Source organism: Pongo abelii, chromosome 6 (genome assembly GCF_028885655.2).
Source record: "Pongo abelii isolate AG06213 chromosome 6, NHGRI_mPonAbe1-v2.0_pri, whole genome shotgun sequence".
Lineage (NCBI taxonomy): Eukaryota > Metazoa > Chordata > Mammalia > Primates > Hominidae > Pongo > Pongo abelii.
The window spans coordinates 56,115,475-56,133,087 of record NC_071991.2 but is presented as its reverse complement, the minus strand read 5'-3'; the positions used below and the strand labels follow the sequence as shown (position 1 = coordinate 56,133,087).

Sequence of the window (17,613 nt, the reverse complement as noted above, 5' to 3'; positions counted from 1 at the left end):
TCCATTCAATATGTTTTTGAGAACTTCTCATTCCCTCTCATCTAGTCAAATGCAAAACTGACATTTTTTTGCTTGTTGCGTCCTCTGACCATGTCAATGTTATCAAGGACCTCCTGAAGACCTTTCTGGAACTGTTCCTTCAGAAACAATTCATAATGCTTCCTAAGCTGTTTAAAATTCTTAATAAAACACACAAAAAATGAATTGTCAGCAGTAATTCCAAGAAAGGCAGGTGGCTAGCTGTCTGTCATTCCTTCTGTGGACTATCCATGAAAATATTCAAATCCTAGCCTGATTATCCACTCGAAGGACTACAGTCATTCTTTCCTCCATATTCTAGTTGTGCGTAGTCAAGAAACAAACAAAAGTTAATGTGAGTTTTAGAAAAGCACAATTAGGAAGCTGTGGTTGTTACTGCTTTCTGCAGACGAACCATGCCTCCTCCATCCTCCTCCTTTTAAGAACTCCTCTTTCCTTTAGGGAACGAAGTATTCTATGGTGGTTAGGATGTGCTGACAAATATTCTGTCCACCACCACCACACCACCCCCTTGCCACCACCATCACATACCCCAAGGGCAGTAGTATGGTTTGGATCTGTGTCCCCACCCAAATCGCTTGTCTAATGGTAATCCCCAATTTGGAGGTGGGGCCTGGTGGGAGGTGATTGGATCATGGGGCAGATTTCTCATGAATGGTGCTGTCCGCACCATGTCTCCCTTGGTGCTGTCCTGGCAATAGTGACTGAGTTCTCGTGAGATCTTGTCGTCTAAAGGTTTAAGGTGTGTGGCATCTCCCCCGCTCGCTCTTGTCTGCTCCAGCTTTGCCCTCTGCCATAAGTAAAACTCCCTGAGGCCTCTTCAGAAGGAGATGCCATCATGCTTCCTGTACAGCCTACAGAACCATGAGCCAATTAAACCTCTTTTCTTAGAAATTACCCTGTCTCAGGTATTTCCTTATAGCAGTACAAGAACAGACTAATACAGCGGGGCATGTAGCCTAGATCCGGCTACAGTGCATCCCTCCCCACTGCACTCCCCTCACAGGTACTTAAAGATACTGTGGGGTGGTGGAAAGGTCGAAATTTGGATTTTCAAATCTCAGATACTATTACTGTTGAAAGCCTTAAGCAAGTTTTTCAGGTGAAGCTTCTGTTTCCTCAGTTATGAGTTAGTAAATACCATGACATAGTTTACAGGATAGCTACTCTGATTCCACAAAATTGTGGATTAAAAAAGTGTGTGGTAGACCGTGGCCTGAGAACTCACAGATGCCGAATCATTGGTCGCCATCCTTATCATCTCTTTTGACCTTCCCATCACCCCTATGAAGTAACTGTTCTCACTCAAGAGTTTCCAGCATGGTGGCTCATGCCTGTAATTCCAGAACTTTGGGAGGCCAAGGCGGGTGGATCACCTGAAGTCAGGAGTTCCAGACCAGCTTGGCCAATATGGTGAAACCCTGTCTCTACTAAAAACACAAAAATCAGCCAGATGTGGTGGTGGGCACCTGTAATCCCAGCTACTTGGGAGGCTGAGGCAGGAGAATCGCTTGAACCCAGGAGGTGGAGGTTACAGTGAGCCAAGATCATGCCACTGCACTCCAGCCTGGATGACAGAGTGAGACTCCGTATCAAAAAAAAAAAAAAAGTTTCCAGGACCAGTAACCAGCCCACAGCTAGCAAGTGGCAAAATGAAAGTTTAAACCAGGTTTGTCTAACTCCACCTTCTTCTCATGTCATAGACCCCCTCCAATTGCTGAGGGCTTTCCAGAACAGTCAAGCTTCAGGGTGGTGTGCTCCTTCCCTTTGGTTTTCCTAGATGTAACCTCTAGCTGAAGGTCTGATTCCTGTTGGAAACCAGGACATTTTGGGAGAAGCCCCTGAGCACAGTGTGGCAGACCATGGGCCTGAGGGCTCCATATACTAAACCCAGGTCAAGGTCAAGGTGCAAGTCTTGGAGCAGGGCTTGTGCTTTAGGGGGCTGAGGATGCCTACTAGAGCCATTGAGGAAGTGCCAGGGACACCAGCATGCGGTGATCTCCCTGTGGATACTTAGCCTTTAAGTTGGTGTGGACACACAGTAAACACCATCTCTCAAACAGGGAATCAGTCCTCACAGCTTGGGCATTCCAAACCTTATTCCCCACGACCTCTACTTCAGGACTTCTAAACCAACATCAAGAAGGTGGACGTATGAAATAGATGGAAAATCTTCTTCCAATAAAGCTCCTTATAGGACTTCCTATTTCTAGAGTTTCCTCACCCTGAATTCATCCTAAAGTTACTATTATAAACTTCCCAAAGAACAGCTTTTAAAATGTGCTTTCAAACCTCTGATGGCTCCCCACTGCTTAAACAATGGAACACACACTCCTTGTCTACTATCCAGGCCCGATGTTCCCATTCTGGTTTCTCTCCCACCTCTCACTCTCCAAGCTGCAGGGTATGAGCCAGACTATGCACTCTGCCCTGTGCCCTGCCCCGTATTCTCTTATCCATGACACTGCCCACCATATTCTCTCAGCTCATTTTGGCCAATTTCAGCATGCATTCTTTTAATATCACAAGTTCCCTGATAAAGCCATAACTTTTCTTAACATTATATGAACCTGGCCTCACCACCAAATCTTAGTGCCTTTGTAAAAAACCCAATCGGCTGGGCGTGGTGGCTCACGCCTGTAATCCCAGCACTTTGGGAGGCCGAGGCAGGCGGATCACCTGAGGTCAGGAGTTTGAGACCAGCCTGGCCAACACGGTGAAACCCCATCTCCACTAAAAATAGAAAATTAGCTGGGCATGATGGCATGTGTCTGTAATCCCAGCTACTTGGGAGGCTGAGACAGGAGAATCGCTTGCACCTGGGAGGTGGAGGTTGCAGTGAGCCAAGATCATGCCACTGCATTCCAGCCTGGGCAACACAGCAGGACTCCCTCTCAAAAAAAAAACAAAACAAAGCGAAACAAAAAACCCCAATCTTCTGTCTATAGGAGGTGGTCACCTTGGGTGTGGATTCAGAGCTAACACTAGATGTGAAATACATTATTTCTCAGCCCTGCTTTAATTATGGTAGGCATGCATATAAGGCTCCAATTTTAACTGTACCAGCATACTGCTGTGATTCCATTATTCCAGTAGTGGATATGCTTGTGAAGTAGAGAAACTCTGGGCTGTAAGCCAAGACTCTAACCTCAGCTCAGACATGAAATGGGTAGGATACTTCAGGGAAGTCACTTAACCTCTGGGTTTCAGTTTCCCTTCCCTGGAAAATGAGACCTAAAATTCATTCCAGCCATTAAATACAACCTAGCTGAAATAATCCATCTTGTAGTTTTGGAAGAAAATGGAATTGATATTGACAGTGAAAACATAAAATAAAAATAGTAAGGGCTCAAATTGCAATCAGGAAAATCAGCCTGTTGGAGATCATGCAAAACTCATGATTATTAGAAGCTACAATCAGTAAGATTCGGTAAAAATGAAAACTGCTCAATGACTCAACATTTTTTCAATGTTTATATGAAAAATAATTTGTGTCAATAAAGATATTTTCAATAAAATAATGATAAAAAAACAGAAGTGTTTTCTTTCTCCAGGACATTCAGCTTAATGACATTTATTCTAAAAAAAAAAAAATCTTAAAGCAATTTGTCAGTATGGCTATTATTCTGATTAAAATTTTTAATCTTTTTTTTGTTTTTTGTTTTTTTTTTTTTTGAGACAGGGTCTCACTCTGTTGCCCAATCTGGAGTGCAGTGGCGTGATCTCAGCTCACTGCAACCTCTACCTCCCATGTTCAAGTGATTCTCATGCCTCTGACTCCCGAGTAGCTGGGATTACAGGCGTGTGCCACCCTGCCTGGCTAATTTTTGTATTTTTAGTAGAGATGAGGTTTCGCCATGTTGGCCAGGCTGGTCTCGAACTCCTGGCCTCAAGTGATCCACCCACCTCAGCCTCCCAAAGTGCTCGGATTACAGGCGTGAGCAACTGTGCCCGGCCAAAGTTTTAAATTTCTAAATGTGGAGTCAAAACTTCCTTAGGGCTGGCATGTTAAGAATAACTACATTTCAAATGCAGTGACAATATCAACTCAGATAATGAACAGCAACTTTGATATTTGGAGAAAGGCACAGAAAGATCCCAAAAGGGTGGCCTTGAGAGCGATGGCCATGGGTTGTCAACAGACAAGGAGAAAGAGGACTCAACTTCTGGGACCCAGAGATAACACTAGTAAGGGTTTATGGTCAATGCCAGTGCAGAGGCTACCCATGACTTTGGTTATCACGTAGCCTGAGATTTACATTTTGTGTATATTTCTATCTCAGTGGCTAGAGATAGGTATATGGATATATATATATATATATACATATTTTTTTTTTTAACATATCTATGTAAGCATAGAGAGCATTATGACATTTGCTGAAAGTCACTACACTATTCCACATTGCACTGCTGGCTAACTGAGCCCCTCTGGGCATTAATGAAATATAGATATTTCAGATTTTTGTTAGGTGATATCTTCGAAATAAGTTAGTCCAGACCTTGCATTTTATAGACAACTTCTAAATTTGACAGAAGCTCAGAAAGTCTGCTGCTTGGATTATATAACAGGGCAGTGTCCAATCCTTAAAATGGCACCAATACCAAAGACTTGTTACCTTCTAGGTCAGAGCCAACAAGGAGGAACAAGAAGCACTCACTCTTCATCGGATCTCTGAAGGCTGGTGGGAGCTGTGTTTGATTTCTCTGGGCATGGCTTGATGTGAATACACAGGGAAAATTGCTCCCTCTCTCGGTACCCTACTGCTCCCCTAGGAGAGCTGTCATTTCTTTAAGTGGACATTTTAGGTAACCATCCAGAGACAAGTCTACTTTGGTTTCAGTTTTTTTAATTAAGAGCTGTGGTGTTTAGCAGAGAATGAGGTTGCTTTTTTGGCAGACACATACTCATGCTTCTGTTTTGTGTGTCTAATGCTGAAAAGCAAGTCCATGGCTAAGGTCCGTTTTCTTCATTATCAGATGCTTGACATTTGGACAGTATTCTTAGATCCAAGCCTCACAGAAAATGCCTTTGTTCACACGGGAGTGCTTTTCCCTCCTCATAACCCTCATCTCCACAAACCACCCCAAACCAACGCTGAGGCACTAAGGGGGAAGGATCTTTGCCAACATTTTAAAATCACCTACACAAAATGCAGATCCCTTGCTGCGTGGTAAAACAATCACTATCACAAACATATGTGGGCCTTGCTTCTTTTGTTACTTGTTTTTTTGGCAGCCAGAGGAGTACCATTTCATCTCTAAATGTGTTTTGCATTCGCAAGAAGAGTCAGCGGGTTGAGTGTGATATTTGCCACCAGTTTCTGACTGGCGGCCAATTCCTTTTCCCACCTCTGTGGGACATGTTGCCCGGAAGCAGCAATCTGGCCTCCCAAGCTGGACGTTTTATGCAAAGAGCCAAGCAGGACACATGTGGGATGCCAGGCCTGGGAGCATTTCACAAGGCTGGTCCAGGGGATATAAAATAACAGGTGGTAGAGGCAGCCATCAAATAATCTTGAGGAGATCCTGTGTGTGCCTGGTGAGATGTTCATCACAAAGTAGTGTAGCAGATGGGGGGAGGTAACATGTCCACCACTCCCTGGAAGCTCAACATTCAAATATGCCTTTAATGGCCTGAATATTAATATTCCAACTTTCCCTTATATGTTGATTTTCAATAAACATATTTTCCTGAATCTTGACTATTACTATTTATAATTTTTTCTTTGTTATATGTACTCTTGTAAGCAATTCAGGGTAATAATAATAAAAATAAAAATAGCAAAATTTACTATGAGTCAGGAATTGCTCTAAGCTTATTAACTTATCCGAACCCTCTCAACAGTCCTATAAGGATACCATACTGGACGGCTTAAACAACAGGAATTTATTTCTCCCATTGGATGCATATTTTAGAAATAAAGAAAGGCTAAAAATTCATGTTGTTTTTAAAAAAAGAATAGTAAGTCACACACAATGAAAAGAATAGCAGGAAGATAATAAGGATAAAGCACAAATTAATAAAATAGAAAGCAAAAATATACTCGAGAAAAATAAAGATAAAAATTGGTTCTTTGAAAAGAATAAAATTGTTAAACTTCAGGCAAGAGAGGTGCTAGTTACTAAAAACACCAGAGATCTTAAGAAACATTAAATCATATTAAGATGATGTTACAGGCCGAGCGTGGTGGCTCATACCTGTAATCCCAGCACTTTGGGAGGCCAAGGTGGGTGGATCACTTGAGGTCAGGAGTTCGAGAACAGCCTGGCCAACAAGGTGAAACCCTGTCTCTACTAAAAATACAAATAAATTAGCCAGGTGTGGTGGTACATGCCTGTAGTCCCAGCTACTTGGGAGGCTGAGACATGACCTCATGTCCTAGAAGGCAGAGGTTGTAGTGAGCCAAGATCATGCCACTGCACTCTAGCCTGGGCAGACAAAGTGGGATTCTGTCTCAAGAAAAATAAAAAGATGATGTTATAAAGCAACTTTATGTCAATGAATCTGAAATTTTGGATGAAATAGACAAATTCCTGAAAAAAAGATACAGCCTATGAAAACTGACACATGAAGAAACAGAAAAGGTAAGCAATCCCATATCTACTTTAGAAATTGAATCTGCAATTGAAAACCCTCTGTTGGAGGGGCTTCAAGATGGCTGCCTGAGGCACCTGGCTGTCACCTCCTTCACAAAGAAGGACCAGAATGGCAAATAGATAATTAGATGTCAAATAGAACATCTAAAGAAAACAATGGAGTTCGGCAGGAAAGTGACTGGGAACTTCTGAGGCATAGAAGGAAAGGGAAGTGAAGCAGCGGACCCAGCCAAGATCAATTCAGAGCCAGGGGAAACTCCCACTGTGGGTAAAAGGTAAGTGAGAGATCCCCAGCAGTCAGCAGTCCATATTCCCACCACAGACTCTTACAATTTTAGCCACAGGAGAGCCCCTCAGCCCTCACAAGCCCTGAGACTAGTATAAAGAGATGCCTGGAGTCCATGTAATGACATTGTTCTACAGAAGATGTTTACACTGGGTCCCATACATCCCCTGAGATTCAAGCAGCTATGGCATGGTGCCATTTTGAGAGCCCGGCCCCCACCAGACTACATCACACCTTGGGGCCCAATACCCCCTACATATCTACATCCCTGAACCCCTGTAGACACCCCTCTACATCTACCCAAAGGTTTACAGCATCACGATACTGGCTGGAGCTAGCAGTGCAGATGCATCCCCAAAACTTTAGCTCATGCAATGTCTTACACCCCAAGGAATGGGTAGTGAAACACACTGGGGAGGCTGCCCTAGGGACAAAGGGAGCCAAAGCATGTACTCTCCAGAGCCTGACAGCTGCCTGCCTGGGGCCATTGCCACTGACAATAAATCCTTACCCCCCAGCAGCAGGGCTGCTGCACACCTGCACATATCTTAAGGGGGCCTGAGAACTGGCTCACCCAGGCACTGTCCAAGGACCTGAGGACAGGCCCATCTAGCCTTCTTCTTGGCCCAAGGGCACCATCCAAGGTCCTGGAGATCAACCTGGTCTGCTTGCCACCAGGAGACCTAAAAACAGGTCTGCCTGTCTGCCACCACCACCAGTGGCCCACAAGCATCATCTGGGAACCAAGAGGTCGACCTACCACCCCCACTGCCACTGGTGCCCACATACATCATCAAAGTGCCTAAAGATACCCATTGCTACTACAACTGGCATCCTAGTGTGCCATTCGAGGGCCTGGGGATTGATCAACCCCACATACTGCCACAGGCATCACCCACATATGCCATCTAGAGGCCTAAGCATAGGCCTGCCTCTGCACTGCCTTCACCTGTGCCCATGAACATTATCCAGGAGTCTGGGGATTGACCTACCCCACCCACTGCGACTGGCATGCATACGTGCCTTCCATGGAGCTGAAAATGGGCCCACACAGGTTGCCAGTGCCTGTGCATGTTGTCTGGGGGCCTGGGAATTGATCAGCCCTGCCTACACCACAGCCTTTGTATGCACACACCATTGAGGGGCCTGAGGACAGCTCCAGCTCACCTGGCCCTACCCTCACCAGTGCCTGTGGGCATTGTCCAGAGGCCTGGGAATAGGCCTGCCCTGCCCATCCACACCTGGGGGTGCTAAGGACAGGCCTCCCCAGACTGCCAGTGCATATGCGCATTATCCAGAGGCCTAGAGATCAATACACCTTTCCCGCCAATGCTGGGGCCCATGCATTCCTTCCAGGGACCTGAGGATGTCCACTCCCAGCCTGTTGCCATCACCTCCACCAGCACTCACCTGCATATGTACCACCTTGGGGCTGGGGGACTGGCCCACCAAGTTTGCTGCCATTAGTGCTAGTGCCCACTGCTGCTATTGCCATTGCTGATGCCATGCACACTGCCCAGGAGTTCAGTGATCCACTTGCCAGCCTGGCCTACTGCTGCAACTGCCAGCACTTTAGCAAGTCACCTGGAAACCTGTATTAGTCTGTTCTCACGCTGCTAATAAAGACATACCTGAGACTGGGTAATTTATACAGGAAAGAGATTTAATGGGCTCACAGTTCCACATGGCTTTTGGGGGGGTGGGCTCACAAACATGATGGAAGGCAAAGGAGAAGCAAAGGCCCATCTTATAGGGCAGTAGGCAAGAGAGCTTGTGTGGAGGAACTCCCTTTTATAAAACCATCAGATCTCATGAGACTTATTCACTATCACAAGAACAGAACAGGAAAGACCTGCTCCCATGATTCAATTACTTCCCACCAGGTCCCTTCCATGACATGTGGGGATTATGGGAGCTACAACTCAGGATGAGATTTGGGTAGGGACTTAGCCAAATAATATGAAGGCCCAAGGATCAGCCCACTCAGAACTGCTTCTACCAGTTTCCATGTATGCCACCTGGGAACCCAAGAAACAGCATACTGGTGCCAAAGAACTGGCCCACCTGGTGTCCCAATCCATAGCAAAACCTCATACAGTGTCTACTAAAAACCACAGCCTAACCCACCGAGGAACTCAAAGATACCACTGACACTGATTATAGCTGAAGAAGTCATCTGAAGACTACATTACTGTGCCCACCCAAAACCAAAACCAAAGTGCCCTACACAACCAACCCTATAGACACATCTATTGGAAAACATCTTTCCTACAAAAGTCAATTCAAAAAATCAGAAGAAGGGACTGTTACACCAGATTCACAGATATCAATGTAAAAACAAACAAACATGAAAAAGCAAGGAAATGTGACGTGTAAACAAACAAACAATAATTCCCTAGCGACAGATTTCAATGAAAAATAAATCTATGAAATATCTGGGAAAGATTTCATAATAGTGTTATTAAAGAAGCTTAGCGAGATACAAGATAACACAGATAAATAACAGAAGGAAATCAGAAAAACAGTTCATAATCAGAATGAGAAATTCATCAAAGAGATTGATACATAAAAAAGAACAAATCAGAAATTCTGTAACTGAAGAATTCAATGAATGAAACAAAAAAATAATCAAGAGCTTCAATAATACAGATCAAGCAGAATACTTTTTGAACTAGAAGAAATGTCTTTTGAAATAACTCAGACAAAAAAGTACATATATATAAAGTTTAATAAAGAACAAAGAAAGCCTACATGACATATGGAACACCATAAAGCAGGCAACCAAATATTCACATTTTGGGTGTTCCAGAAGAAGAAGAGGTAAGCAAAGGCATAGAAAGCTTACTTAATGACATTATAGCCCAAAACTTCCGAAGTCTTGCAAGAGATATAGGCATCTAGAACAGGAAGTTCAAAAATCTCCAAATGGATTCAATCCAAAAATGTCTTCTCCAGGGCATATTACAGTTATACTGTCAAAAGTCAAAGACAAAGAAAGAATTCTAAAATTAGCAAGAGAAAATTGTCAAGGCACATATAAGGGAATCCCCATCAGACTAACAGTTTTCTCAGCAGAAACTTATAAGCCACAAGAAAATGAGATGATATATTCAAAGTGCTGAAAGAACAAAACTGACAACCAAGATTACTATACCCACAAAGCCATCCTTCAAAAAAGAAGGAAAAAGAAAGTCTTTCCCAGACAAGCAAAAACTGAGGACATTCATTATCATTGGACTGGCCCTACAAGAAATGCTTAAGGCAGTCCTACATATGGAAGTGAAAGGACGATACCTACCATCAAGAAAACATGAAAGTATAAACTCACTGGCTTCTCATAAATGAGAAAGAGAAAAGATTCAAATGTTACCACTACAGAAAATGTTACCACTACAATCAAACCACAATGATAAGCAATAAGAGAGGAAGAAAGGAACAAAGGATATATAAAACAACCAGAAAACAATTAAGAAATAAGTTCTCACCTATCAATAATAATTTTGAATGTAAATGGATTAAATTCCCCACATAAAAGACATAAACCGGCTGAATGGATAAAAATAAAATATGATCTAACTATATGCTACTGTGTTAGGCCATTCTGCATCATAATAAAACATACCTGAGGCTGGGTAATTTATAAAGGAAAGAGGTTTAATTGGCTTACAATTCTGTAGGCTATACAAGCATGGCACCAACATTTGCTCAGCTTCTGATGAGGGCTTCAGGAAGCTTACAATTATGGCAGAAGGCAAAGTGGGTGCATGTGTTTCACATGACAAGAGCAGGAACAAGAGAGAGAGATGGAGGAGGTCTCAGACTCTGTTAAATAACCAGGTCTCACATGAACTGAGTGAAAACTCACTTATCACCAAGGGACTGGTGTAAAGCCATTCATGAGGAATCTTCCCCATCACACAATCACCTCCCATCAGGCCCCATCTCCAACATTGGGAATCACATTTCAACATGAGACTTGGAGGGGACAAACATCCAAACCATATCAGCTACCTGCAAGAAACTCACATCAACTGCAAAGACACATACAGACTGAAAGTAAAGGAATAAACAATTATATTCCATGTAAACAGAAACCAAAAGTGAGAAGGAGTAGCTGTACTTAGATAAAACAGATTTCAAGATAAAAATTGTAAAAAAAAAGTTTTCAATTTAGCAAGAGGATATAACCATCCCAATTATATTAAATATATGCAGCCAACACTGGAGCATCCAAATATATAAAGCAAATAGTATTGGATCTAAAGGGAGAGATAGGCTCCAATACAATAATAGTTGAGGACTTCAACAAACAGTCTCAGAATTGGCCATCATTTAGACAGAAAAATAAGAAAGAAACGTCAGATTTAAACTTCACTTTAGACAAAACAGAACTAACAGACATTTACAGAACATGTTATCCAACTGCTACATAATGCATTTTTTCCTCATCAGCACAGGAAACATTCTCTAGGACAGATCATTTCTTATGCCATTAAACAAGTCTCAACAAATGTAAAATAATCAGAATCATATCAAGTATCTTCTAAGACTACAATGGAATTAAACTAGAAATCAATACCAAGGAAAACTTTGGAAACTGTACAAATACATGAAAATTAAAAACATGCTCCTGAATGACCATTGAATCAATTAAGAAATCAAGAAGAAAATTTAAACACTTCTTGAAACAAATGAAAATGGAAACGCAAAATACCAAAACCTATAGGATACAGCAAAAGTAGTGCTAAGATGGAAGTTTATAGTAATAAATACCTACATCAAAAAAGTAGAAAGTGTTTAAATATACAACCTAAAGATGCATCTTTAAAAAACTGGAAAAGCAAGAACAAATCAAACCCAATATCTTTTGTTCTAAACCCAAAATTAGAACAAAGGAATAATAAAAATCGGAGCAGAACTAAATGGAATAGAAACTAAAAAGAAATACAAAGGATCAATGAAACAAAAAAGACTGTTTTTAAAAAAGATAAATAAAATCAATAAACTCAACTAGGCTATACTAATCAAGAAAAAAAGAGAGAAAACCCAAAGAAATAAAATCAGAAATGGAAAAGGAGACATTACAATCAATACCACAGAAATACAAAGGATCATCAGAGACTATTATGGACAACTTTAGCCTAACAAACTGGAAAACCTAGGGGAATGGATAAATTCCTGGACATATACAGCCTACCAAGATTGAACCAGGAAGATATAGAAAACTTGAACAGACCAATAAAGAATAATGAGATTGAATCAGTAATAAAAATTCTCCCAACAAAGGAGAGTCTAGGACTGGATGACCTTTCTGCCAAATTCTACCAAACTTATATGAAAGAGCTAACACAAATTCTTCTCAAACTAATTCTTTAAAATTAAAGAGGAGGCAATTCTTTCTAATTCATTCTACAAGGCTATCATCCTGATACCAAAACCAGACAAGGACACACACAAAAAGAAAACTACAGGCCAATCTCCCTAATGAATATAGATGTAAAAATCCTCAACAAAATACTATCAAACAGAATCCAACAACACATCAAATAGATAATACACCATAATCAAGTGGAATTTATCCCAGAAATGCAAGGATGGTTCAACATATGCAAATCAATAAACATGATACATCACATCAACAGAATGAAAGACAAAAACCATAAGTTCATCTCAATAGATTAAGAAAAACATTTGATAAAATCCAACATCCCTTCATGATAAAAACTGTCAACAAATCAGGCATAGAAGGAACATACCACAACATAATAAAGGCCATATACGACAAACATCATCATACTGAATAGGGAAAAGCTGAAAGCATTTCCTCTAAGAATTGGAACAAGACAAGAATGTCCCCTTTCACCACTCCTATTCAACATAGTACCAGAAGTCCTAGCCAGAGCAACTGGGTAAGAAAAAGAAACAAAAGGCATTCATACTGAAAAAGAGCAAGTCAAACTGTTTCTCTTTGCAGATGACACGATCTTTTATACAGAAAAAACTAAAGACTCCACCAAAAAACTTTTAGAACTGATAAATGAATTCAGTAAAGTTGTAGGATACAAAATCAACATACAAAACTCACTAGCATTTCTATACACTAATAATGAACTACCTAAAAAAGAAATCAAGAAACCAATCCCATTTACAATAGCTACAAAAGAAATAAATAACCTTAAAATAGATGTAATCAAGCAGGTGAAAGATCTCTACAAGGAAAACTATAAAATGCTGATGTAAGAAGTTGAAGAGGACACAAACAAATGGAAGACATCTCATACTCATGGATTGGAAAAATTAATATTTTTTAAATGATCATACTGAATAAAGCAATCTACAGGTTCAATGCATAACTATTAAAATACCAATGGCATTTGTCACAGAAATAAAAAAAAAGTTCTAAAATTCACATGGACCACAAAAGACCCCAAATAGTCAAAGCAATACTGAGCAAAAAGAACAAAGCTGGAGGCATCACACTACCCGATTTCAAAATATCCTACAAAGCAATAACAACCAAAACAGCAAGGTATTAGTACAAAAACAGGCACATAGACCAATGGTACAGAATAGGAAACCCAGAAATAAATCCACATATTTATAGCCAAATAATCTCTGACAAAGCTGACAAGAACACACACTGGGGAAAGGACACCCTCTTCAATGAATGGTGCTGGATAAACTGGGATCCATATGCAGAAGAATGAAGCTAAACCCCTATCTCTCACCATATACACGTAGAATAAGCTCAAAAACTAAACCCCTGTCTCTCACCATATCCATGTAAAATAAGGTCAAAATGGATTAAAGACTTAAACATAAGACTCAAAATGATAAAACCACTAGAAGAAAACAGGGGAAACACTTCAGGACACTGGTGTAGGTAAAGCTTTTATGGCTAAGACCCCAAAAGCATAGGAAATAAAACCATAAATAGACAAATGGGTCTACATTAAACTAAAAAGTTTCTTCACAGCAAAGGGAACAATCAATAGAGTGAAGAGACAACCTGTAGAATAGGAGAAAATATCTGCCAACTATCCATCTGACCAAAGACTAATATCCAGAATATACAAGGAACTCAAACAACTGAAGAGCAAAAAACATAAATAATACCATTAAAAAGTGAGAAAAGGGCCAGGCGCAGTGGCTCAAGCCTGTAATCCCAGCACTTTGGGAGGCTGAGGTGGGCGGATCACGAGGTCAGGAGATCGAGACCATCCTGGCTAACACGGTGAAACCCCATCTCTACTAAAAATACAAAAACTTAGCCAGGTATGGTGGCAGGCGCCTGTAGTTTCAGCTACTCGGGAGGCTGAGGCGGGAGGCGGGAGGCTGAGGCAGGAGAATGGCGTGAACTGGGGAGGTGGAGCTTGCAGTGAGCTGAGAGATCCCGCCACTGCACTCCAGCCTGGGCGACAGAGCAAGACTCCGTCTCAAAAAAAAAAAAAAAAAGTGAGAAAAGGATCTTAATAGACATTTCTCAAAAGAAGACATATAGGTGCCTAACAGGTGTATGGAAAAATGCTCAACATCACTAATTATCAGGGAAATGCAAATTAAAACCACAATGAGGTATCATCTCATTGGAGTTATAATGGCTATTACCAAAAAGACAAAAAATAACAGATGCTGATGAGGATGCAGAGAAAATGAACTCACACACTACTGGTAGGAATGTAAATTAGTACAGCCATTATAGGAAACAATATGGAGGTTTCTAAAAAAAAACTAAAAATAGAATTACCATATGCTGCAGCAATTCCACTACTTGGTATTTTTCCAAAGGAAAAGAAATCAGTATATCAAAGGAATATCTGCACCCCATGTTTATTATAGTACTATTCACAATAGCCATGACATGGAATCACCCTAAGTGTCCATCAACAGATGAATGGATTTTAAAAATGTGGCATATATACACAATGGAATATTACTAAGCCATAAAAAAGAATGAAATCCTATCACTTGCAGTGACATGGATGGAACTGGAGGTCATTATGTTAAAGGAAATAAGCCAGGCAAAGAAAGACAGATATCGTATGTTCTCACTCATATGTGGGAGCATAAAAAGTTAATTTCATGGAGGTAGAGAATAGAATGATAGTTACCAGAGGCTGGGAAGTGGGGATGGGTGGGAAGACGAAGAGAGATTGATTAAGGGGTGCAGACAGTTAGATAGAAGGAATAAATTCTAGTGTTCAACAGCACAGTAGGGTGACTATAGTTAAGAACGATATATTGTATATTTCAAAATAGCTAGAAGAGATTTGAATGTTCCCAATATAACAAAATGATACATGTTTGAGGTGATGGATATCCTAAATACCCTGATTTGGTCATTAACATTAAATACATGTATCAAAATACTACATGTATTCTATAAAGATGTACACTTACATATCAACAACAAAACCCTTCCCTCAAAGAAATCTCCAGGCCCAGATGGCTTCACCAGTGAATTCTCCTAACACTTAAAGATACTGTTTCCAACAACAGAAAGAGGAAACACTTCCCAACTTATTTTATGAGGCCAATATAACCATGATTCCAACACTTGAAGAGGACATTACAAGAAAGGAAGACGATGAGAGTAACATCTGACCCCGAAGTGGAGGTTGCACTAGAGTATCAGCTAGACAGATTTTGTCCTGAGGTTCCACATGTAATACAAAAATGTGATCATACATTTGCCAGAGGAGATTGTGTTGAAACTTCCTTTTATAATTTGCCAAGTTCTCTCCCCAAATAGACTGCAATTCTCTCATTAATGATTTGCCTCTTTGAACTGAGCACTGTCTTTTTAATGAATTGTCTCCCTACCTCTTGAACAATGCCTAAACCTTTGTCTGGTTTTATATTTAGTCCTATGTATGTATGAACTTAGACCACTCTTCTCTGTGGAAAGTAGGGCCACAGAAGACACACACTGGCTGTTGTATGGCTTTGCTTAAGGTCGGCCATGTCTCATTGGCATCCAGGCTTTATTTTCAATCCCACTCTCCCATTCCCACAACCTGCCTGCTCCCAAGCATCTTCCTACCTGATGGAAGTCACCCACTTGCCGGACGTAACCAGCCACTTCACTGTCAGATTTAAAGATCTTCCAAACTTTTTTTTCTGCCTTCTTGTATTCCTGGGAGCCTTTCCAGTCCATGCCCATCAAGGAGTGCTCTGTCAGGGCAGCTGCCACGATGATGTCCAGTTGGCCATTGTAGATCAGAACCTGAAATGAAATCAAGCCATCAGCAAATGCAAGATTCAGGAGGTGAAGCTCATGAATCGAGCTAGGTATAAATAGTGAGCCAGTGAGAGAGAAAAAGAGACATGAATCTCTCTGAGATTTTCTTCTAGTTAGCCATAAACAACAACAATCTGAAATAAACTCAAGTCTTGTCTCTACCATTGCATTCTTCATAGTAATCTGCATAAAGGCCTCTCTTGGTTGCAAAAACATTTGTGTTGTATTACTCAGTGATACATATATACAGGTTTTACTTGGATTTATGGCTATGTTAAGAAGGAAGACTATGGTTACATTTTAGTGGAACTAAGGAATACTACCCCCTAGGATTTTCATGAAGCCTGCATTTCATTAACTTCAACTTCAGGCACTGCAGTCGCTGGCAAGCTGAGCATTCTCTTGGGTATTGCTAATCCATATTGTTCTCCTCTCCTACATTGATTTCAGTAGCAAGTATAATTTTTTTGCAGCAGCAGACAGAGAGATTCAGGTGCCTCAAATTTGTTTCTTATTGGAAGCAACTATGCCTGCCGTGCCATTTGCAAAACTTCCTTTTTAAAAATACGATAGCTGCTTGTCAACAGTGAGGAATGTTCTTTCTTCCTAGAATACAATTTTGTGTGTGTGTCAAACTGATGGTTATTATAGGAAAAACAACACTGAAGTAACTCTTTTCATTAATCCTAAAACAATTTTCAATTTGCTTGAAAAAAGAATTCAGATAATTCCCAATTCTGATAAAGTTGTAGAACTAATGGGGACAGAATAAAATGGCTCTACCTTTTAGAAAATCAGTAGCCAATTTTCTGCCCCCAAACTTAAAAATGTTGAAATTCCTTGTCCCAGTAATTTCAACTTGTAGAATATATTCTAGGAAAACATGCCCAAAGAAATTTTTTAAAATTATATATATTCATTGAGTCTTATAATCAAAAACTCAAACACAATCCAGAAGTCCTATAATTGAGCAGGTAAATGCACAACAGTATAAGAATTCTATAGGATATTATAACACCATTTAAAATGTTTCATTGAACCATGATGCAATGTGGAAAATGCTTATCACATAATGTTAAGTATGAAAGCAGAAAGTCAAGTATAATGTATATCACAATTATAACTATAAAAATCAATGTACATATTCACATATATGGAATACAAAGTTTGAAAAATGTTAAATTTAGATGGTGGAAATCTGAGTAATATACTCCTTTTTTTCTACTCTTACGCTACTTTTATGCAACTAACATATTAATTATCATAAAGTATTGCCACTCCACCTCCAACAAAGAGGTCGGCCTCAACTCCATGCTACCTTTGATCTATTTGAAGGCTCTGATTTGGCCCGAGTGGAGACCTTTGGTTGAATCCTCAAATTGGATATAAAATATTTCACTGCATAAGTTTCCGTCTTTCCCTTTATAGGTCGGGCTTCTTAAAAGGCTCA

At 40.5% G+C, this 17,613-nt stretch overlaps 1 protein-coding gene across 3 annotated transcripts in view; it reads right to left on the bottom strand.

Moving 5' to 3' along the window:
• CPVL (carboxypeptidase vitellogenic like) overlaps window positions 1-17,613 on the bottom strand; it is a 156,684-nt gene that overhangs the window by 19,185 nt on the left and 119,886 nt on the right. For all 3 annotated transcript variants that reach the window (XM_054558809.2, NM_001131184.1, XM_054558808.2), the window contains 1 exon segment: window positions 15,966-16,148. In XM_054558809.2, coding sequence (XP_054414784.1) covers window positions 15,966-16,148 — 183 coding nt within the window.